The following is a 22,663-nucleotide window of genomic DNA, read 5'->3' on the forward strand; positions in this document are numbered from 1 at the left end:
CATACATTTGTGGCAGTATTCTCACAGCTCTGTAATCTTACTTCTTTTCATCTTGTTATTTTTCCTGAGGTCATTCATTACCTTTCTTTGAATATTCCTTTAATACAAGGTGTTTTTTTTTCAATTATAGTAGTCCCCACAGTTCACCTTCCCACACGCCCCCAAGACATGGACGTAATACGGTCTGTGGGGGAAAAGGAAGAAACCATGACTTTTTGATGGAAATACAATTAAGCAAGGTAAGGTGGCATCATGAAAGGGAAGTTCCATGGAGTAGGAGCATTAGTGAGGGTTTAGCAGTGCACCAACCTGCCCCCCCCCCCCCCATGTGCAAGCACCAGAATCTCCTTGAGGGCTTGTTAAAACGCAGGTCACTGGGCCACAGTTTCTGATTTGGTAGATCTGAGATAGGGCCCACGAGTATGCATTTTTAATGACTTCTCAGGTGGTTCTGATACTGCTTTTCCCAGGACCACACTTGGGGAACTACTGCCTGGAGTATCTATGTGGGAAAGCCTGTGTTGGGTAGCATACCTGTCAGGTCCTCTGTGAACATCTAGAGACCAGTAGGGCCAGGCCCCCAGTGACATTATATATATTTAATTCTGTCAGCTTGTCTGGGATTGTGCTAAGTGTCATATATTAGGGTGCTTAATTTGGAACTATTATAATGATGCCAGTTCCATATATTTAATTGTGTCCTTGCTTGCTTTGAAACTTAAACCCTGTTTTCACTGATTCATTTTCAAGCAATTTCATAGGTATGCAAGATAATAATTGTCTATCTTATTCCCATGGAGGGTTTTGCTGGGAAAGGATAGAGATTTTGCCAAGCTCAAATAAGAACTGTCAGTCAAGCTTATCCTGTGTGGTAGAATCCACACAGATCAATAAACAGGTGAACAGATGAAGGAATGTCATGTTCTCTGAAAGTGGAATAGAAAGCTGAGAATTCAAAGAATATGAGTGATATTTTGCATTGCAAAGAGAAAATCAAGGTGGCCTTGTGTTCTTCCTCCTGTCTGTGAAGGTGAAGTTTCAGCATGAGGTCTACCCCCCATGTAAGCCGGAGTGCGACCCCAGCCTCTTGGAACACCCAGTCTCCCGGCAGGTGTTCATCGTGCAGGATCTTGAAATTCGAGATCGGCTGGCCACATCGCAGATGAATAAGTTCTTGTACCTGTATTGCAGTAAGGAAATGCCTCGAAAAGCTCATTCCAACATGGTAAAATTGAAAACTTTATATTTTTGTTATATGTGGTTCAGAAAAGTGTTTTTATTATATCTAACTGCAGAAGATTTAGATTGGGGAAAATTATTGGATGTTTTTTCCCAATTTAATATGAAAATCCTCTTTAAATATGCTGCTTAAAATTTTATGGTTTAAAAATTATTTTACTTGTCACTTCTAGGGTCCATTAACTAAAATCATCAATATAATGATAGCTGAGGGAAACCGGAAGTCCATAGTGATCTGCACAAAGTATTCAGTATTGTAGGGTGGAATAGGAATGATTGATTAGCTGAGGACTCTAGGAGAGAATGCTGGGGAAGCCGTCTCTGGAATGCAGGCCTGTGGGTTAGCACCAGGGCTCAGCGGACTCCCGAGACTGCATGTATGATGCATGTGCACGTATGATGCCATGTGCACGTACAACACATGTGCACGCATGATGCTGTGTGCATTTTTCCCTCTGAAGAGAGCCCATTTCTTTCATTAGATTCTCGAGGGAGTGTGGGACCCAGAAAAGTTTGATCTAGGTTTTTATGGAAAGAGGGTAAACAATTTCACTTTTTGTTCTAATATAGAAATGTAATTTTTTTCTTTTTCTTTTTTTAAAAATGAGAACAAAGTCATAATATCTTTGGGGAAAATATGTTTTCTCTCTTTTATTTTGTAGTTGACAATTAAAGCACTACATGTGCGCCCAGAGTCAGGCAGGTCACCACAGGAGTGCTGCTTGAGAGTGTCGCTGATGCCCCTTCGCCTCAACATCGACCAGGTTTGTACTGCGAGTGTAATTCATGGGACTGTGGTGAAATACATATCCCACATTCGGAATGAGAGATTTAATCCAGTGCAATTAAATGCTTATTATTTAACTTTTGTGCAAGTTGCACAATTAACACAGACTTCTGCTGGTAAAGAGCAGGGCGCATTTATTAGGCTTTTGGAGTCGGACCTGTTGGTGAGTAAACGCTCTTAGATGCTCTCTCCAGTCTCCTCATGGGCTGCATGATGCTGCACTTGAACCTGCTGTTTAGTCTAATTCTCACATACATACTTCTAGTGCAGATAGCAGATATTTTCAGAGAGTCTTAAAGGGATCCCTGAAATATGATTGAAAGATAGAAAGGATTGTGTCTTCGTCGCAGCACCTGGAAGACAATTCCTTCTGCTCTGGGTAAAATGACAAATTAGAAAATTGACACCTAAACAGGCCATAAATGACAGAGATTTATGGAAAGACATAAAGGAATCTGCTTTCCCATATTCTAACAAGCATCCCATCAAATTATTCTGGGTTTTGTTTTGAGCCAGATTGCTGTTCAAAACATAGTTGGTGCCTCTTCTGCAAACTATTCAAGATACATGGAAATATGATGCCTTGTAGTGACACAGTGCAGTGGTGAAGAGCCTAGGCTTGGAGTCAGACCTGGGTTGAAATTTCAGGGTTTTTTTTGTAGTTTGTGGCTTTGGATAAGTTACTTAACTTCTCCAAGCCTCAGTTTCTTCAGTGATAAAGTTGAAGAAATAGTAGTACAAGTAGCATCATTTTTTAAACAGAGGATTAAATGAGACAAGTGTGTGTAAAATGTTTAGCCTGGTGCCTGGCACAGAATGTTAAAGATCATGTAACAACTGAGGAAAATAAATGGAGTTTTAAAAATGATCTGCTTCTGAAATAACAAGCCCCCCTCTTACACCTTATGTTGGTGTGAACTCAGGTTTGGAAACAGAGTGTTTATGGGATGGTAGCATTATCTGTTCACTTAATATTGACTGAAAAATGTTGATTTGTTATTTAAATAAGTAACAGATATTTCAGAAATAAACTTAAATAATATTTATATTTTAAACAAAATATAGGCATATCTCAGAGAAAATGTATTGTGAAACAGAAGTTTAGCACAACTTTACATTGATATTTGTAGCTTCTGAGCTGGGTCAGACTTACCAAGGAGAACTTTAGATTTATGTTTTCTCATTATGAGAAGAGTATCTTTTGATGCCCATATTTTAACTTAACTTATCTGTACATTGGCCTAGTAGGAATATGATGAAGTATTTATGGGAAATTTCATCTGTGGAAATCACATGCAAGCACAAATTTGACAAGGTACATCTATATGGCACGACTTCACCAGACTTAGCAAGCCCAATTTTCCTTAATAGACTTCGCTTTAATATTGAGCTTAATTTCTTCTTTAGAACTATAAAGCATTATGATTTTAAAATGGAGAAATATTAATCTTAGAGAAAACAGTCAGGGAAATAAATGTTATGACTAAACTGAAGAGGAATGGGAAATAATTCCCCAAGATAAGAAGCCTGGGAAACAAAGCCGTGCTACAGATGTGTGGGCCTCAGGGAGGAATGCTGCTGCTTATGAAATCCTTTCTAGTTGGCAGCTTCTAAGATCCGCACACCATCTTTTGAGATGGCAAATGGTCATCTGGATAGAAAACCAAATATTTATGTTCTTCATTTTTCTTTTTGCAAAGAAGTCAGTTGATGAATGATAATGCTTTGAGTGGTATTTTTCTTACCAAGCGTATCTTTCTTTTATTTATCTCCACTGGCTCATAGACAGTAAGTATGAAAGCAACACATTGTTTTCTCATGTTTTTAAAAAGCTGCGTTGCTGCTGAAGTTCAGTGCAATTGCTTCCAAAGCTCAGTGTGCCTGTAGGGTAGGCAGGAAACTGCACAGATGGAGTGATCTCCAACTACGGGGGTAAATAGATGATGAAGGTCATAGAACTAGGCCATTTGAGATCTGAAATATGAAGGGGCCAGATTTCCTGACTCTCCTAGTCTGGTATTCATTTTAGTGCTGAACTGCCTGGAAATCTTTGTAGGGAAGATATGCTAATTAATCCCAAATCATGTGCTGAATGCCAGCCTCACCCCAGGTTCTGTCCCAGCATGCCAGGGACACAAAGATGAATAAACATCTATCCTGAAAGTTCTCCATGCAGTGTGGGGAGACCAGCGTAAAACACGACACCACCTGTGGGGAGTATATGTGATAAAGACAGGCTTAGGGTGAGATGCACCCTAACCCAGCAGAGGCAGGCTGGGTTTGGAAGAGTGGGGGGTGATCGGGAATCACCTCCTGCAGGAGGTGACACTTGAGTAGGTCTTAAGGAATGCATGGAGTTAGCCTTCCTAAGGTTTTTGTGAAAACATGACGGCCTAATTCGTGCTAGAAGAGCAGGTGTGAGGCCATTTGGGCGGGATAAGCAAGTGCTCAGCTGAGGCTGGAAATGATGACTGTGTAGCAGGACCAGTTTGCACGTTTGTGACTCTTCAGCATCATTGCTTAATTGCCTGAGTATGACATTAAAAGTAATTCTTTTAACACTTGGTTACATTGTACTGTTAATATCTTCTATCAGAGCACCTTTTTTTTCTTTTTTCTTTTTCTTTTAATCCTTATCAGAGGATATTTTTTCCATTGCTTTTCAGAGAAAGTGGAAGGGAGAGAGAGAGAGAGAGAGAAACATCGATGTGAGAGAGACTCATCATTGGTTTCCTCCCACACGTGCCCCTACCGGGGCTGGGGATCGAGCCTACAACCAAGGTATGTGCCCTTGGCCAAATCGAACCCAGGACCCTTCAGTCCACGGGCCGACGCTCTAACCACTGAGCAAAACCGGGTAGGGTTTAAAGCTAGAAATGACTATTTTGTAGTGCAAGTTTAGCATAAATAATAAACCAAATTTTTAAGTTTAAAAAAATCAATTGTATTGAAGTATAATTTGCATGTAATAAATACACAGATTTTAGGTGTACAGTTGGAGCCTGACAAATATATACACTTGAGTAACTCCAACACCAATTGAAATATAGAACATTTTCTGTACCCTCCAAAGTCCCCTCATGTCCCTTTGTAGTCAGTCTCCATCTCCCCAAAACAACCACCGACCTCATTTCTATCGCCATAGATTAGCTTTTACCATTCACAACTTCATGTGAATGGAATTCTGTCTGGCTTCCCTTCCTCAACATTATGTCACTAAGATTTATCTGCGCTGTAGCATGTATAGCAGCCTGTTAATTTTTATTGCTGAGTAGTGCCACTGTATGGGTGCACCACAGTTTTTTTATTCATTTACTTAATGATTTACATTTAGGTTGTTTTCGTGGTTTTGGCTTTTATGAATAAAGCTGTTGGAAATTTGTGTATAAGTCTTTTTATGGATATATGTTTTCATTTTTATTGGGTATTATAAACAGAATTTCCGGATCATAGGGTAGATGTGTGTTTAACTATTATAAGAAGCAGCCAAACACTTTTCCATGGTGGTTGCCCCATTGTCTGTTCCCACCAGTAACATGGGAACTGCAGCAGCTTCACGCTCTCACCTGACTTGGTATTACTGTCTTTTTAATTTTAGCTGTTGTACTTGGTGTTCATGGTGGTTTTAATTTAGATTTCCCTGATGCCTAACGGTGCTGTGGGTCTTTTCATGTACTTATCTGCCATTTGTTTATCTTCTTTTGTGAAGTGTCTCTGTGTTGCTAGTTTTAAAATTAGGTTGTTAGTGTTATGAATTCTAAAGAGTTCAGCATAAATACCAAAATAAAAAAAATGTTGAGGACATTTTGAAAAGCCAATGATTAGTATCTCTTTGTTTTTTCTTTTTCTTTATGTGTGTGTGCATTTTTAGTAAAAGTGGGTAAACCACTGTCTCTTTAGTCTTCCTTTTTTAAAGAGCACATTTATACCTGGAATTTTCTCTTTGTTTTTTGAAGGCAGTCATAAAAAAAGCATAGCATTAATATATCACCACCTAGTGGCCAAAGAATAACATTTCATATACTGTTAGCTTTGTTAACATCTAATATTTGATATATATGTGTGTGTATATATCCACATATATAGTAACATATAAATGTATATAATGTAAATAATATATAAAATATGTGTGTAAAGCATAATATAATGAACAGTTCACGAACCCACTGCCCTACTGCAGAGCCAGTGTGTTTCCAGTACTGTTGACATGACTGCTTGTTGTTCAGTCCCATCTGCCACATTACCTAGAAAATGCCTTTCTAACTTTTATCACCTACACTTCTGATCAATGTGATCAGTAGTTGGTCAGATTTTTTGGAATTGCCAAATTTTGTGTGTGCTACCAAATATTGTGATGCTATAGTTTACCTTCACATTGCATTTTGGTGCAATATTAATGCTTTATCCTAACTTAGGACTTTTTAAATGGAAGGGAAGTGTAAAGAATAGGTTCAGGCATTTAATTTTCATGTTCTTCAAAACGGATTTGTCAGTTTGAGTGAGGAAGGCAAAATGAAGCTGCCAGTAGTGGGCAAATAGGGCTGTGTCGGCAGCATCAAGCTGGATCCATACATTTTTGTTCATAATTTTATAATTTCAGAAGAGGCCAAACTGAATGGGTGATTTAATTTAATTTTAATTTTGAATGTCACACCCAGTGAAGAAAATGTAACATAGTGGTAAAAGCAGAAATGAGACAGTGAGAACTTTAAGGCACATGTAAGTATCCAGGACATGCTAGCTGCTGTGCTTATTGTTAGTAATATTACCACCACCCAGGCAGAGTTAGAACTGATGCCAAATGAGAGGGAGGGTGCTGTGCTTCTAAGAAAATGATGATGTACTTTGATTTAGAAGTAGCTCTGTAATTTTAAGTTCTGTGTCTTAACTTTCACATCTCTAACAGGGAAGTGTGAGTGAATGTGTGAGAGTGAGCAAGAGAATGAGGGTAGGAACAATGCCCGACACAGTAAGGACTCAGGAAATTACAGCTGTCTATGAACAGTTAGCTTCAAAGGTTTAGAAGTAGATGTGCCTTTCCCCCCCTCCTTTTACTTATAATTACATCTCTCAACTTTAGGATGCCCTGTTCTTCCTGAAGGATTTTTTCACAAGTCTTTCGACAGAAGTAGAGCTTCTCATGGCTCCAGATCCAGAAGGTACTAAATGTGTTGTTGAAAAAGTCCATAACAAGTACTCAGATTGATTTTGTTATAAGGCCTTTTTGAGAATGTACTTATATAGTCTTCATTTTCGTTTATATAAATGTGTCCTGTGTTTATTTTTGTTAAATTATGCAAATACAGTTTATGTAAAAGTAATAATTTCAAAGGTGAAAGCCAGTTTTCTCTGTACCAGTTAAAGTGTTTATTAAATGAAATGTAGTAAAACAAGTTATATCTAGGTTGCTGTAAATGGTTGCTCTAAGGAAACATACCCAATTTTTCAAAAGTGCGCATTACATTTCAGTTAAGAAGTCTCCTGGAGCTGATGTCACCTGCAGTTTGCCAAGGCATTTAAGTACCTCAAAGGAGCCAAGTCTAGTTCTTTCTTTCCCTGGGCCAAAGCAGCCTTCCCCAAACAACAGTGCCAACGTGGCAGAAGTGGTTAACGGGGAGGAAGAGCAGGCCTTCTCGGCTGAAGAGGCATCCTTTAATGACCAGCCTGTGTTTTTTAGGTAAATCATTTAATTTTTATAACAGGGAAGTTCTTTTAGGTTTGGAAGATTGTTCTTTAATCCGTTTGTGTTCGGGTAGTCCTGAGGCTACCAGTGCCTCTTCTCACTGCCAAATCATCAGCCAGTGTACTTATTTATCTGTGTCCCACCTCTCATTTTACACATTGTGACCCTAGTGGAGGAGTCTTCTCTGTTGATTCTGTAGCAGGAGTTTCCTTTTCCTCTTAACTTCTCCCCTTCCTCCTGTCCCTGTCTTCCCAGTCACTGTACAGCCCCTTTGTGCCTCCTCAAATAGGTGCTTTTCCTTTCCTCTGTTCCTTTACCCACCTCACCTTCGATATCCCTCCCTTTTTCCTTATGGGAGTTTTCTCTCTAGTTTTCTCTGTCTGCCCTCCCCGTCACGGTTGTGTCTTTCCTGCCCCCTCCCTCCCTGGCTAAGTTGGCACTACCAGGAAGCCCAGGTCCTGGTGCTGCTGTCTGCTGTGACTCCTGACCAACTGCCTGGCGAGCCGGTTACACACTGGAGCACATCCCTCCTTTCCAGACCATTCACTGCCCCATCTTCTTTCTCGCGCGACCCTCCATGGCGGGGCTGGAGCCCTGGCTCTATTGGGAGGAGAAAGGGTAACGATCAGACCCGCCTGTGCTGTAAGGGACAAGTAGCTACCTTCCCTGGTTTTCTGTGCTCCTCTCCCATTGACATCAGTGGTCCCTCTAAGTTCTGAGGTGAGACTTTAGGTTTTAAATATCATGTATACTGATGAAAGATTAAAAAATATATATATATGAGAATTGGGAAGACCCTGGGTTAGATGATCTCTGGTGGTTCCAAACCGTCCCACCAAAAAATAAGACCCTTTCTTATTATTTTCACACATTGATCTTTTCCTTTTTAAAAAATTTGCTCCCCCCAAAATTGTGTATTCTAAGTAATAATTTGAATTTGAATTCTCATTTTATATGAATCGCATATAAACTACCAATTTGGTTTTTGTGAATGCTGGATAAGTAGTATAAAAGAAATTGAATTGTTAAAATTCTGGCCTGAAAGCAAAGAAATCTGACATTTTTTAGCTTTTATGGCAGTCTTACTTATGTGCCATTTAGGTAATTGTTTATTTTTTTCATTAGACTATTTAAAATAGCTTACACATTTCTATTTCTACTCTCAAACTCTCCTAGAGGGCCCAGGACCCTGGGAGGGTAATCAGTGCTATAGTCCAGGTTACTCACTGTAGAAATGAGGAAGTTGATACCCAGAGAGGTGAGCTGACTTGCTCAAGACCACACAGTGAGTGGTTGAGTCAGGACTAGAACACAGGACTTAATCTTGAATTCAGTGCATTTTCCAAGGGATGGCCTAGTAAGTTTTCCCCAACACTTATTCAACATTTATTTATCCAGCGAATACTATATGTATGCCACATTTTATTCTAGTCACAATGAACACAGTAGAGAAAAATGCCCACTTAACTGAACTTAAAAATAATTAAAACATACTATTATGTGCCATGGGGAAAAAAGTAAGAAAGGAAGAGGAAAGTGTTGAGGGGCTGTTGCTCAGAGAACCACATGGAGATGAATATTGAGAAGACGAGAGAGGACCTGGGTCCCAGGCTTCTTGTAGTGATCGATGTGAAGACAGCATTTCATTTTACCGTAGGTGAAGTGGTCTTTGTGGACAGCTTACATTGATTCTGTAGGGAAAACGTGTTTCAGGTTCCAGTGCACAGTTCAGCCTCTGGAAGCCAGCTCCTTCTGTCTGATGCGTGCCTTCAGTGTATAATGTCCTCATAGAGTTCCCAGGGTTTGAGTTTCGATAGCCTATTTACAAGCATTAACCTCGAGAATGCTCACTAAAATTTATCAGTGTAGGTGGCATTTTAAAAAATTTTATTGACAAAGATGTTTAGGCTCAGGAAGGTTAAGTGACTTGCCCATGATTGCTTCCCATATAACTTTGGAAAACTGGGATTCATGTCCACTTTTTCTGGCTCTTTTCTGCTTCATAATGGAGCTAAAAATAAATTCCTTACCTCTTTTTTTTTTTCACTTTTTGGTAATGATTATATTATTTGGTTTAATCATGATGGTTGTTTTTATTAATTTGTTCTCTATGAATTAAGAATACCTTCCAAAATAAATTTTTTCTAAGATGAACATTATTTAGTAAACTAGGAAAAGGTTCATGCAAGAAAGTTTAAATATAATAAATACAATTCATAAGATGATTAGTGTTGGTTTAGTTATATTAATGTAAAGCTAAAAGGCATTCTCTTTTATTTATTTTGTGGTTTCGTTTGTATTCTTCAATTGAACAAATTATATCTAATTTCAACTATTAGTAATTTAAATAAATAACTCCCCTTCTTTCTTTACCTTCAGAGAATTTAGATTCACGTCAGAAGTTCCTATTCGACTTGATTATCATGGCAAACACGTATCCATGGATCAGGTTTGGAAACTTTGTATAAATATACTCTACAAAATTATCTCATTTGTTTTTCTAATGGACTCAGTTTTTAAAACAATTGTTTTCTGCCTTTGTTTAATATATGAAATACAGTGCAAGATTTTAAAATTTAATTGTTTTTAAAGTAAATTAAATACCATTTGCTTGAGAACTCATGAGTAAAATTTTATATAAATTGTGTCATACCTATTATAAAATATGTATTGTTTTGCTGTAAATATTTTAAGTGTTTTAGCTTCATTAGTGAATATTGCTTTGACTTTCACAAGTAATAACTATTTTAAATGTTGAGTCAATTTACAGATCAAGGTCATCTTTTTTATTTTTAAATTTAAAGGGTACATTAGCTGGAATCTTGATTGGCCTGGCCCAGTTAAACTGCTCTGAACTGAAGCTGAAGAGGCTCTTCTATCGGCATGGGTGAGCCCATCATTATGTGAGGCTTTAAGCTGTAGCCACTGAAGTTAGTTTACAACCAATTAAAATGGAGTTTTCTTAGCAAGCATGCATAACTTAATCATTTACAGTATTGTTTGCAGAGAGCTCATTTTTACAGGATCCTTACTGATTAGGGCTAGGTTTTATTTTGAGAGAGTAGAAGTAATTTGAACAGAGTAGTATTTTTCAAAAACAGCTGTAGTTATGATATTTTAAATAATTTCCCAAAGTTGTACATCATCTTATTTGGTGAAAAGACTGGAAGTTCACAAGGTAGAGCTAAGAACTGTGTGGCAATTTGTAGACATTGAGTTAATCCTATGCTAGAGCTTTAGATGTTCAAGAAAAAAGAGCAGTGTTAAAACACACTTATACATATTACCTAAGCCTTGTAGAAATTATTAACAGCACAACTGGGTTATAAATATGTGTATACATTAATTTATATGTACGAATATATTCACATAGAGCATCTATAGTATTTTGCCCTTGTAATTTGTAAATTTTCTTTTGTCTTAAGTGATGAATCCCCCAAACTTACCTAAAGCTATAAATTTTTCTCCATCCTGTGTACTAACAGCCATCTGCTCCAGTTTGCTAGGTGTTGACAAATTGCTTTCCTATGCGATCACTGAGTGGCTAGCTGATATCAAGAAGAACCAGCTACCAGGAATCCTGGGAGGTGTTGGGCCTATGCACTCACTAGTACAATTAGGTGAGTTTTCTTTTTTAATCAGAAGGTAAGTTATTTTATCTAATCAGTAGTACTTAACCCTTTTTGGGTCATGGATGCCTTTGAGAGTCTGTGTGAGGACCATCTTTCTAGAAAACCTACATTTGCAGTCAGACACAGAAAACTTTGTTTCCCATTTCAGGGGTTAAAAAGCCCCAGGGTTGGAATGGAGCCATCTCTGAGCTCCAGCACTGCTGTTGACTTCTATATGTTGTCTTGTTCTAGTGCAAGGCCTGAAGGACTTGGTGTGGTTGCCAATAGAGCAGTACCGGAAGGATGGCCGCATCGTCAGGGGGTTTCAGAGGGGCGCTGCCTCCTTCGGCACCTCGACAGCCATGGCTGCGCTGGAGCTCACCAACAGAATGGTGCAAGCCATACAGGTACCTGTCCGCAGGCCACACCTGACCTTGTGCAGAGCGGACGAGCCCCTGCAGAATAGTGCCATCCTTTTGTTTTAAAAATGATATTGTGAAAATATACAGAATGTTGAGAATAGATATTTTATTTGTAATGATTTAATATCATGCTTTTTAAAAATTGGTTATCCAGTGTTAAGTAATTAGTAGAATAAAGCAGTAAAATACATTGTCACATTTGTTTGCCTATTTCAGGTAAATTATAAGCATTAAGTTATCCAAGGATTATTTCACCACATTCATAGGAAAAGATCATAGCTAATTGTAAAGAAAGTGTTGCAGATTAAACAGTAGTTATATTCAGTTTGTTATATTAAATATTAAGCTCCAACTGGCCTTATCCAGACTGTGCATTCTTGATAACCTGGTGACATGGAGAATATCCCCAGAGGACAGAGGAAGGACTGAAAAAATCAGCTCGATCAGATAGTATTAGTTTTGAATGTACACTTTAACATTCTTATTGTAAAAGTAATAAAGTCTTATAGAGAATTCAGAAGTGCCTTGTAAGAGCACGTGAGCCCCTCTGTGCTTCCTCAGTCCCTGTGGGAAGTGTACTCTTGGGGCATTACTTCAGACTTCCTTCTGATCCATTTCTTACTGTCTATGAAATGGTCCAGGCAGCGGCAGAGACTGCTTATGACATGGTGTCTCCTGGCACCCTTTCTATCGAGCCCAAGAAGACCAGAAGGTTTCCTCACCACCGCTTAGCCCACCAGCCAGTAGACCTGCGGGAAGGTGTGGCCAAGGCCTACAGTGTCGTGAAGGAGGTAGGTGGTACTTGAGTGGAACCATCCAGAACTAGCTTCCATAGCAGTGGACTTGGAGATGCTCCTGACAGTGGGTGCAAATGTGTGCGTCAGGTCAGAGCAGAGGGTGTGTTGTGACTGGTGGGCTCCCAAGGAGAGGAGGGACCCAGTGGAAAGATGGGCTCTCTTTCCCCACAGGAAAGAGCGAGGAATAGACAGACAGTAGGCTCTCACCAGCTGGGTCCAACGTGTATTTATACTCTGCTGCATTTACCTCAGATTTAAGAAATACAGGTTTTCCAGTGACCTGCTCACCCTGATCCCATCCCCCAGCCGTCACTGTCCTGAAGATGGTACAGATTTTTCTGTGCATGTTTTCATGGTTCTGTTGTACAAGTGTGACTCATAAGCAAACATGCTATTGTTTGCATTTTAAAAGTTAACGTGTTATATATATCGTTCTGTAACTTACATCTTTCAGGCTATAGCCATGTTGCTGTATGTACCTGGACTTTACACTGTTCTACAGTATGTCATTGCTTATTTTCCAGGGACACTGTTCCCATCCTTCCCTAGAACTCAGCTCTGGGAGTGTTCATATGAGAGCCTCTTTGTTCGTTCACCTGTGCAGGTTGGGAAGGTGGAGTTGGTGGTTGGTAACGACTTGAATCTTGACCTTGGCTAAATGTTGCCACGTCATCATGGAGCTGCACAGTGAGCCCCGGGCCTTCTGGCTGTTGTCAGGGGCATTCCCTGTCTTCATCTTTCTTGATGTTCTTTTTAATATGACATGAAGTTTAAGGTCATTTTACTTATGATTCGCATATTAGGATTTCATTAAAGATATTTCTCCCACCACACACTGACCCCAGAAGTGCTGAGGGCAGCCTTCTAGCCGACGGAAGTAGCCTGTGGAAGACCACTGAGGCAGGACCCCCAGGAAATGTATTAGTGGATAAATGAAGGCAAGACCACTGGTCACCCTTCTGGAAAAGAGATGCAGTCAGGAGACTAGAGAGAGAGAACTGCCAGTCAGACCTACGCCTGCAGGTGTCGGGATTGGGCTGTTGTCAGTAGATGTGTTAGAAATTGGGTTTGTAGATGTGACCCTGGGGTGCAGGCAGGGCAGGGATGCTGGCTGCAGGTTATAATCGCTCTCGGGTAGGTAGCGCTGCGATTTGCGAACACTCGCCTAATTTCATCTGTGCTCGTTTTAACACGAATACTTGTGTGCTTATTTTGTACCAGGTGCATAGTAACCCTCAGAGAGGTGGGTGGTGGTCCCCACTGAGAAATGGGGGACAGGCTCAGCAGGAATGCCTCCCCAGGGAACCGCGGCGCAGGTAGTACAGCAGGGTTGGAACCGGGATTTGGGTCTAGTGTTTAGTTTTTTCTCTAAGTCTGCGAATACGAAAGAGGAAGGAAGGGGCGGTGGGAGCAGTAAGCGTGGATAGAGGTGGTAGGGTGTGTCGATTAGACCGGACCTGAATTCTGTATGAAAAAACTTTTTAAATAGAGATTCCTGAATGGTGATAGGTATTCCTTCCTTTTAGATAAATATTCCTTCTTCCTTCCTCAGAGATCAAGGGAGAGCATCCATGTGTGTCACAGGCTGCTCCTGTATAGGGGTCAGTAGGCTATAACCTGCAGGTTAGACCTGGTGGTGCCTGCTCTGTATGGACCTTCCAGCTAAGAACTGATTTCTGCAGCCAGGCCCACAAATATTTACAATCTGGCCTTTTCTAGGGAATGGTTGCCGACCCTGCTTTACATAACTGTTGTGTGGTAGTCAGGTAGTTAGTTGTTAGGGTGTGGTGGTTATCTGGGAATTAGTTAATAAACACTTAGTGCCTGCTAAGCTGTGCCAAACTCTTAAGATGCAGTATTTCATTTAATTCTAACAACCGTCACAGTATTTTAATTCCCTGTTTGAAGGAGGTCACAAAGCTAAGAGTGATGGGGCTAAGATTTGAATACATTGTCAGCATTTTCTTTATTGTACTCGTTTCATTCATTGGCTGTTATCTCGTAGATAGTTTAAAATAGCACTTTTTTTTAGTTCCTCTGCAGTTCGTCCCCCTCGTCCCCCCATGGTACGGTGTGTGCCCGTCACGTTGCATAGAAATGATTCTCTGTTAGCTTGTCAGAGCGATGCCCTGTTCTGGGTGGGTCAAGGTTCCTTGATCCCTGGAGAGCCCAGAGTGTCTTGCACTGAGCCTGTCAGTGAACTGGTGGCAGTAGGACCGTCTCCTTGGGGGTGTCTGAGCCAGACAGATGGCAGAGATTCGCAGTTGCTTGTGAGGATTATTTACCACTGCTCCTCGGCTTGGCCGGCAGTTGCGTGTGCAGCTTCCAGCTTCAGAGCTCAGCAGTCGTGGTGGTGCCAGTGTTAGGCAGGTGTAAGAAAGATGAAAACGCCCCAGAAGCTCTGCTTCTAATTACTAAGCATGCTCCTGCTTTATGTTCTCAGGATTTTCTCCATGTAGTTCAATAAAATGTTCTATTTAGCCCTTTATCTTAACTGAATCTTCTACCTTCTAGCACATAGCCCGTAATTTAAAACAAATGAAATAATATTCTGGGGCCTAGGAGAGTTAGGTTTTCCTGTTACTGTTGAGTCAGAGGAACGATCCCCATGTTCCTGGTTTATTCACTCCAGGGGCTGAGTTGCTCTGGTGGTTACTGTGCCGGAGGCCTCTCCTGGCCCTTGGATCTCCGCACCTCCCTGTGAAGCTATGGCTGAGCTGCGTTTCCTGCAGTGTCGCAGCAAATACTGCGTCATCATAATTGCCTCTTAAACACTCCCTTATAATTAGAATTTTGTCATAAAAAGAATTATCCTGGGTTATCTCGAAAGCCGTTTTATTTTTTTGTCTACTTCAACATAATGTTGAATAATTCTACGAAAGTGTGATTATAGGACAATTTAGAGTTTTCTGACCAGTAACTTACCCCCTTCTCTGCGGGCCCCCCTCAGGGCATCACAGACACGGCTCACACCATTTACGAGACCGCAGCTCGAGAACACGAGAGCCGGGGAGTCACAGGGGCCGTGGGCGAAGTCCTGCGCCAGATCCCTCCGGCCGTGGTGAAGCCTCTGATCGTGGCCACAGAAGCAACCTCAAACGTGCTGGGAGGCATGAGGAACCAGATTCGGCCCGATGTTCGGCAGGACGAGTCGCAGAAGTGGCGCCACGGGGAGGACTGATACTTCAGACACGATTCTCACGCGATGAGGGCAGGACTCAGGAGCAGAGGGTCCCGTTGCCGTTTGAGAGGGAACTCATTTCATTTTATTGTGCTCATCTCAGGAACAAAAGCATTTCTTAGTTAAATAATTTAATATCACAAAAACATGCAACCGAAACGCCTGTCATTTTAGGGCTAGTTTGGTACCTGCCTGTCAAAATGCTTGGTGGCTGGTGTCAAAAGTCCTTGAAGCATTTGCTGCCAAGTTAGTGAAGTGCTTGCTTTTATTAAAATGACTCTGATTATCCTGGTTGCAGATGAGCTGTCCTTGGCTATCTCCTCTCACAGTGCAGGGTGCTCAGGAGTATTTGAGCACCTTGAGAGTACTGCCAAGGTCACTCTGAGGAGCTGATTTTTCTCAAGGTTTGGGACGACTCACAGCTTCTCACTCCCTTGGAGAGTGAGTGAGAGAGAGCCACAGGCAAAGCAGAGCAGGTAGGCTGCCCAGCGTACGTCACGAGGAATTCATAAGTAACCCATCCTGTGGGTTTTGTGTTCATGCCCTGAGGCTCCATTCTTCCACGTCCGCAGAAAGTCCTCTGTGGGCGCCGAGAATGTGGATGTCCAGATGTGTCCTGTTGTGTTGCACTTTATCGTGTGTGTGTGTGTGTGTGTGTGTGTGTGTGTGTTTAGGTTTATACAAGTCATGTGCTGTCTTCTGTATGTAATTTACAAAGTTACACAAAATACAAAAAGGAGTGTTTGGGAAGGAAGGTAATCTAGTATAATAATTCCTGTTTATTTGGAGTGTAAGTGAAAATGTGCATTCTGTAATGAGCTGGGGCCCACCTAATTGTTTATATGTTCAGTTGTGAGCAGGTGTAGTGCAGGCTGGCTGGGAGTGTGTGGAAAGGGAGACTGGAAATGGTTTTTATGCTTTTCAAATTAACCAAATATCCTCTCAGATGCCCTAGTCAGTTATTCCGAAGTACGTTTTTACTTGGTTAACAATGTAAGTTTTGATAACCTGTCAGGAATGAATAAAGTATTTTTATTTAAAGGTAAAATTGTTTTATGATTCCATGAGTATTTTGCTTTTCTTAGAGCATATTCATAGATGCAATACTGTGATGTATCCCAAGCTACTTGGGAACACTTTCTCAGGATCGACTTTGGTTAATATCGAGTAAATCATTACTGGGGACGAGAGGGGAGTTGCTTAGTCTCTGGCTTTGGGTGCACCTGGAAGGAAGAACTGTGGGACTCGTGTTCCTCCGCTGTGGAGAGCCACAGGGTGAGAGCTGTCATTTCTAATGTGGGCTGTGCCATCGAGGGGAATTTAGATTTCAGAACCACATTTCAGTCTGGGGTTTGGAAAATGACATCAAATCAGTTTTATTCTCTACATTTTATGAACAAGAAAGCACTGTAAACCAATAATCTGGACATTTAGAATTTATAAAAATTGTGCTAAATAGCATTTGTTTTTAGTTTGTTTCCTTTTCATGGCTCAGAAGACCCACCTTTCAGGCATCATGGAGCCCCTTGCTGCTCTGTCCGCTCAGTGCAGGCCATGAGAACAGGGTCCTGAGCAAGCACAGCCTTGGCTGCTCACGAGCGGGAAGGTACAGTCTGCTTGTGGGGCACATTCCGACTCCCTGCCCATCGCCCCCGTGTGCTCCATTCTCCCTACCGCACAACACTACCATGTTATCTGGGATGATTAATCAGACTGGAAAACGTTTGCTCAAACCTAAAAGTGTAAAATCTCCTTCATTTTAAATATATTTCCAATAGTTGCACTAATTCTTTAAGTTCAACGAGATGTAGTATATGGAGAAATAATCTTTGTACTGGAAGATGCAGAGGGACCCACCGTTTGAGAAGCTAGGTTTATAAATCCCATCCAAGCCCTACTTTATATGTGATCTCATGGCCCTCTCTGCTCTGCCCCCTGCACGGCTGTGGGTAAAATCTGTTTGGGAACAAACCTTGTGTCGCAGAAGACCCAGTGTTGCAGGGCTGTTCATGGCCAGCTTAACCAGGATGCTCTTTACTGAAGATGTTTATGTATTTATATTCCAACACTTCAGCATTATTAAGTATCCTTAGTGTTTTTCTTTTTTTAAAAGTATGTCACCAAATGTTTATGTTGTGATGACACAGTGAAAAGGGTGTTGGGCAGGATTCTTGGGTTGCCAGAGCTGTGACTTACCAAGTGGATGATTTGGCTAAGACATTTAACTTCTCTAAACCCCAGTGTTCCTCTCCATGAACAAAGGGATTTCTTACCACAAAGCCCAAAGAAGGCATCCGATGATCAGGGTGTGCGAATGCGTGTGTGTGTGCATGTGTGATGGCATGGGTGTGATGCTCAATAGAGTACCCAGACCTGATACCTCACGCTGATGGCACTGTCAAGCGAGAGTGGTCACATCACACAGAGTAGCTATGGACCTGTTAAGACTTTTGCGTCTCTGAACGGCCACTGTGCCTGCGGGTTGACTTTTGATGTTATACTGAGTGGAGTAGATGGTGTGTGCACCTGTGGCTGCACTGACTCCATGTAGGTATCTCCCCGCAAGCCCAGGTAAGCAAGCCTGATCCAGAGCCGCCAGTGAACTTCAGAGCCCACAGTGCTACAGAACTCAGTTAGACCACCTTCTGCTGCAAAGGCATCCAAGCCACGGCCACGGCCATGGCCATGTCTTCTCTTGCACAGGGCTGATTTGGATAACCCAGTTTCCCTCCTTCCTGTCCCCAGGTTGCTGTCATTTCCAAGCAGGTTTGCTGTGTTCTGTAGCTTTGCTGCCTTTGTTCAGCTTCAGAACAGTCCAAACAGTCTGCTGCTGCAAGGGGTGCTTGTGGAGGGTTGGGGGGTGGCAGTGCCTCCACATGCTGTTGACTTGGGCTCTTGCACTACATGCAGAGCAAGCAGGCAGCGTTGGATTTAAGCTTTTTGAAATGAGGAATCTATACCTGCATTGAATGGTTTCAGGATTGACAATTGTCAACATTAATTTAAATGTTGTATGAAGCTGGGGCTTGACTCAAGTGAAGTCATTTAACTTTGTGCCGGTTTTCTTGCAGCCGCGCTGGGTACAGCTCCCCTGCATCGCTGGTGTTCTGAGCAGTCTTACTCCATTTTCCCTTGACCTGCTTAAGACAGGAGAGCCGCCTACATGTCTGTGAAGTTCTCAAGCTTCCTAGAAGGAGGTACTGAGCAGACAAAGTGATACTCTTGCATCTGCAAATGCATCACCTTGGATGTACCAGTGGTATCAAATACATATTAGTGAGCCTTTGGTTAAAAAAGGTTATTTGTATAGTGTATGGATAATGAAGGGGGAAAAAGATTTCTTTGTTTCCATTACCAAAAAATCTTACTCTGTTTACTGGAAGGTAGTCATTTCATATAAGAATTGAGTGCTTTAATGCCAATTTATTTTTGTCTCTGTATTTCAGGATATGCTGGGCACTCTGGTCCCTTTCACAGACTCTTATGTGCACAGTTGTAAGTCAGCCACTTTTAACCAGAAGTATTTTCCTTTTCACTGTACTGTCTGCAAACCAGAGTAGAAAAGGCTGTCTAAACCCCCCTCCACCCCCCACCCCCACAATAGGCCTCTCTAGGGATTCTAAATTCAGCAGAGTTTCAGCAATTCATATTTTGAAATGCCAGCAACTTTTAAAAACATAGGTGTTACAGAGAGAGTTTCACCTCCTGTAACAACCGCTGGCCTCTTGGTTTCAAGCATGTTGCTTCATAGTAAGTACCAGAGATTTCAAGAGGCTGTAAGCATGATGTTGGCTGACCCAGTGACAGTGCTAATCCCTGAGTGGTTGAAAGAGCAGCCCCTCCTTTAAAAAATGTGTTTACTTTGCTGTTTCACGTGTAATTTGTGTATCTGACATGGCAGCTTCTGATAGCTAGCTGGATTTGTCTTATGTTGTTTGTGTAACTTGCCGGCCACACAGGACTTTTTTTGCAAAATTGGGGTGCCAAGTGCAGCTTTCATGTTAATCCATCCTGATTTAGACCGTGTCTTGATCTCACCACAGTAAAGAACATACGTTGTATGTGTTGACCATCATTGCCACCTTTCCTAAGTTTCCTAACTAAGGTAATTATGGATGTGGGTACTGAAGCTGTACAAGTATCTTTGTGGAAATGTAACTGATTAGCATGACTATTTAAAATACCATGAAACTAAGAATACTCTTGAAGAAGATTAAAATACTCTTTAGCGTTCACTTTAAACACTATTGTCTTTCTCCAAGAACTGTTCCCAAGGTCTGTACACAGTACTTTGGGGGGTGAGGGGTCAGTCTGTGTCAGATCCTGTTACTGGGAAATGGTGTCCTACAGTCCTGGGACTGCTCATGGCAAATGCTGTATCTACCTGCTGCCAACTGCTGAGATATATAGTTTTGTGATGGTAAAATTTGCCACTCTAGCCCCCTTAGGGATATGAATCACTGTGTTAGTTATCTCATCCCTACAAGGTAGACTTGGGGTAAACACATCCTGTAGGTTTGATCATAGGGACCTAGCTAGATACTTGATAAATATTTTATTTGGAGGAATATTTTTACTTATAAAAAGGAATATTTAAAAGAGATACTTTTCTTGAATTTTTATAGGTGTTTATTTGAGCCAAACTGACGTATGCCAGGAAGCAAGATCTCAAATGTTCCCAAGAAATCCTTAATTTTTTTGCACTATTTCCTGGAGGCACTACAACACGGGGTCCATGTGCAACGTGGACAGACTGTTTCATCTCCTTGCCCCCAAAATCCATTTAATATGTTGTCCTCAGATAGAGGGCATATCAGATGTTAAACTGATGAGAACAGAACGCTTCATCTTAGCCAAAAGACCAAGAAGTGATGAAATCCTTATTTATTTATTTTTTTAAATATATCTTTATTGATTTCAGAGAGGAAAGGAGGGGGAGAGAGAGAGAGAGAGAAACATCAATGATGAGAGAGTCACTGATCGGCTGCCTTCTGCACGTCCCCTACTGGGGATGGAGCCTGCAACCTGGGCATGTGCCCTGACTTGGAATTGAACCCTGATCTCCTGGATCCTAGGTCGACGCTCAACCGCTGACCCACGCCCGGTGGGGCGAAATCCTTATTTTTAAAGACAGTGCTTTAAAGGAGGTTGTGACATGTGACAATATAATTATCCTCTGCGAGCAGTCAGGAGTAGCACAAGTCACACTTCACACGTGCTCTTGTGAGATGCTTACAGTGGGCCGGGTATTGTAGCACGTTCTTGACCCTCAGGTCCCTCCAGAGGTGGTGGTTAGAGGATGAGACAGGTTCGGAGGAGTCCAGTACTTGCTCACGGTCACATGGTTTGACTCCCAAACCCCACACTCATCCAAGGATTTAAGATGAACATGCGCAGTTTCTCTAATTTCTTTCACTAATTAGGAAGCTAAGGAAGGAACTTGGCTAGGAGATTAAGATGAAAGGCTCTTAGAACACGGGCCGAGATCAGAACAAACGTGCCATCCGTCTCTGCACCTGTCTCCAGCATCTCCCTCTCCTGGCTGCACTGTGGCTGCTCTGCTTGGTCAGTTCTGCCACTTCCTGTAAGCAGGACGTGACTGAGCCAAACCCGCTGGGGCCCTCTCACATTTAGATTCCATTGAAGCAGAAAGGCAAATGTGACTGCTCAGCGCAAAGTAATAACCTCGCTGCCAAAACCCAAATGTGAGCATTTTGTCAGCCCAGATGTGGCCTAATTATTCTTAGAGTGATGGAAAACTCAAAGGTGTAGCTTCAAAAAGCATATCTTAACATTTAATAAAAGTTAAACACACCTCACCCCAACCTGTGCTATTTTAAAATCACTATGAATGTTGTCGACCTTAAAAATAAAACGGGTGTTGTTTTATCAGCAAAAATGGATTGATTCAGGAGTAGCAGAGAACAGCAATTCGGGACATGCAAGCTATGGCAAAACCACGGGCAAGTCTGGAGAACAAAGTAGAGGAAGGTGCTTTTATACAGGAAAGGGGGTAGATGGGAGGGGCTGTCATAAACTGCCCATTGGAGGCAGCAGAGTTAGAATGTAGCAGCTTTTCATTGGCTGGGTTGCGACAGTCTCCAATTGGCTGGACTGTTGCTGGGGAAGGAGAAAACCTTCCTCTTCCTGGGCTAGTAGAGTAGAAAACATCTTCCTCTTGGGGACCTAAGGCATGTCTCTTCTTTGTTTGGAGCAACCAACAAGGAGTGGTAGGGTGTGAGAGCACCCCGTACAGGCCCTCTTGACACCAACCTTAGTTGAGATTTATTAACTTATGCATGTTATATAGCTTGATTGTCAGGAATCCTCCTTTCACTTATAATAAACATTTCTAAGGCCAAATAAATACCTTCCTCTCGTCTACATTTCAGTTTTTACTTACTTTCCCCCTCCTTCAGGACGTACTATCTCCTTTAGAACCATTTCTGGGGAAAGAGCAATGCCTCTCCAGCGTCGGCAGGGGGCGCCTGCTCTCTTCCCGAGCGGAGCTCTGGTTTAGTGTTGGCCCCTTCAAAGCCCAGGCAGTGCATCCGAGCCTGTGCAAATTCTGACCCCACACACCGTGGGAAGGCTTTGGAAAAATCCTAACTATCCCAGCCCTTTCACAAGACTTGTCTGTGGCAGCTTCCTCTTAGTGAGAACACTGCTTAAATTCAAAATAAAAATGTCATTTTATTTCACGATTAATTTCTTCCTGTGAATACTGGCCTGGGGGGGGGGGGGGGGTTAGTGGCCCCTGGTGGAGTTTTCACAACAGGTTGATAAGGGAGTATTTGGGACATGAGGTAATGGAGATGTGCTTTATATTCAGATATGGATCTTTCCTGTGTTTTCCCCACGGGGGTATCTAAAGGTGAAGCCCTTTGGGCTTCTCTGCCCACAATGCAGCCCCAGCCCCCTAACCCTGCACTCGGGGCTGGGA

General features: G+C 41.8%; 1 protein-coding gene and 1 pseudogene across 2 annotated transcripts in view; one reads left to right on the forward strand and one right to left on the reverse strand.

The window, feature by feature from the left end:
* The window catches only part of ATG2B (autophagy related 2B), a 59,963-nt gene extending 43,195 nt beyond the window's left edge, over nucleotides 1-16,768 (forward strand). For both annotated transcript variants that reach the window (XM_016201016.2, XM_016201017.2), the window contains exons 32-42: nucleotides 131-239; nucleotides 1,031-1,225; nucleotides 1,902-2,003; nucleotides 7,107-7,185; nucleotides 7,496-7,703; nucleotides 10,089-10,158; nucleotides 10,514-10,596; nucleotides 11,208-11,329; nucleotides 11,573-11,727; nucleotides 12,384-12,533; nucleotides 15,490-16,768. In XM_016201016.2, coding sequence (XP_016056502.2) covers nucleotides 131-239; nucleotides 1,031-1,225; nucleotides 1,902-2,003; nucleotides 7,107-7,185; nucleotides 7,496-7,703; nucleotides 10,089-10,158; nucleotides 10,514-10,596; nucleotides 11,208-11,329; nucleotides 11,573-11,727; nucleotides 12,384-12,533; nucleotides 15,490-15,720 — 1,504 coding nt within the window. In that variant the 3' untranslated portion in view covers nucleotides 15,721-16,768. The remainder of the gene's footprint in view (nucleotides 1-130; nucleotides 240-1,030; nucleotides 1,226-1,901; nucleotides 2,004-7,106; nucleotides 7,186-7,495; nucleotides 7,704-10,088; nucleotides 10,159-10,513; nucleotides 10,597-11,207; nucleotides 11,330-11,572; nucleotides 11,728-12,383; nucleotides 12,534-15,489) is intronic.
* Nucleotides 16,769-20,413: 3,645 nt separating this feature from the next.
* Nucleotides 20,414-20,593, reverse strand: LOC148094004 (U2 spliceosomal RNA; annotated as a pseudogene).
* Between the last annotated feature and the right edge of the window lie 2,070 nt (nucleotides 20,594-22,663).

The sequence above is a fragment of the Miniopterus natalensis genome, chromosome 1, assembly GCF_054644295.1.
Source record: "Miniopterus natalensis isolate mMinNat1 chromosome 1, mMinNat1.hap1, whole genome shotgun sequence".
NCBI lineage: Eukaryota > Metazoa > Chordata > Mammalia > Chiroptera > Miniopteridae > Miniopterus > Miniopterus natalensis.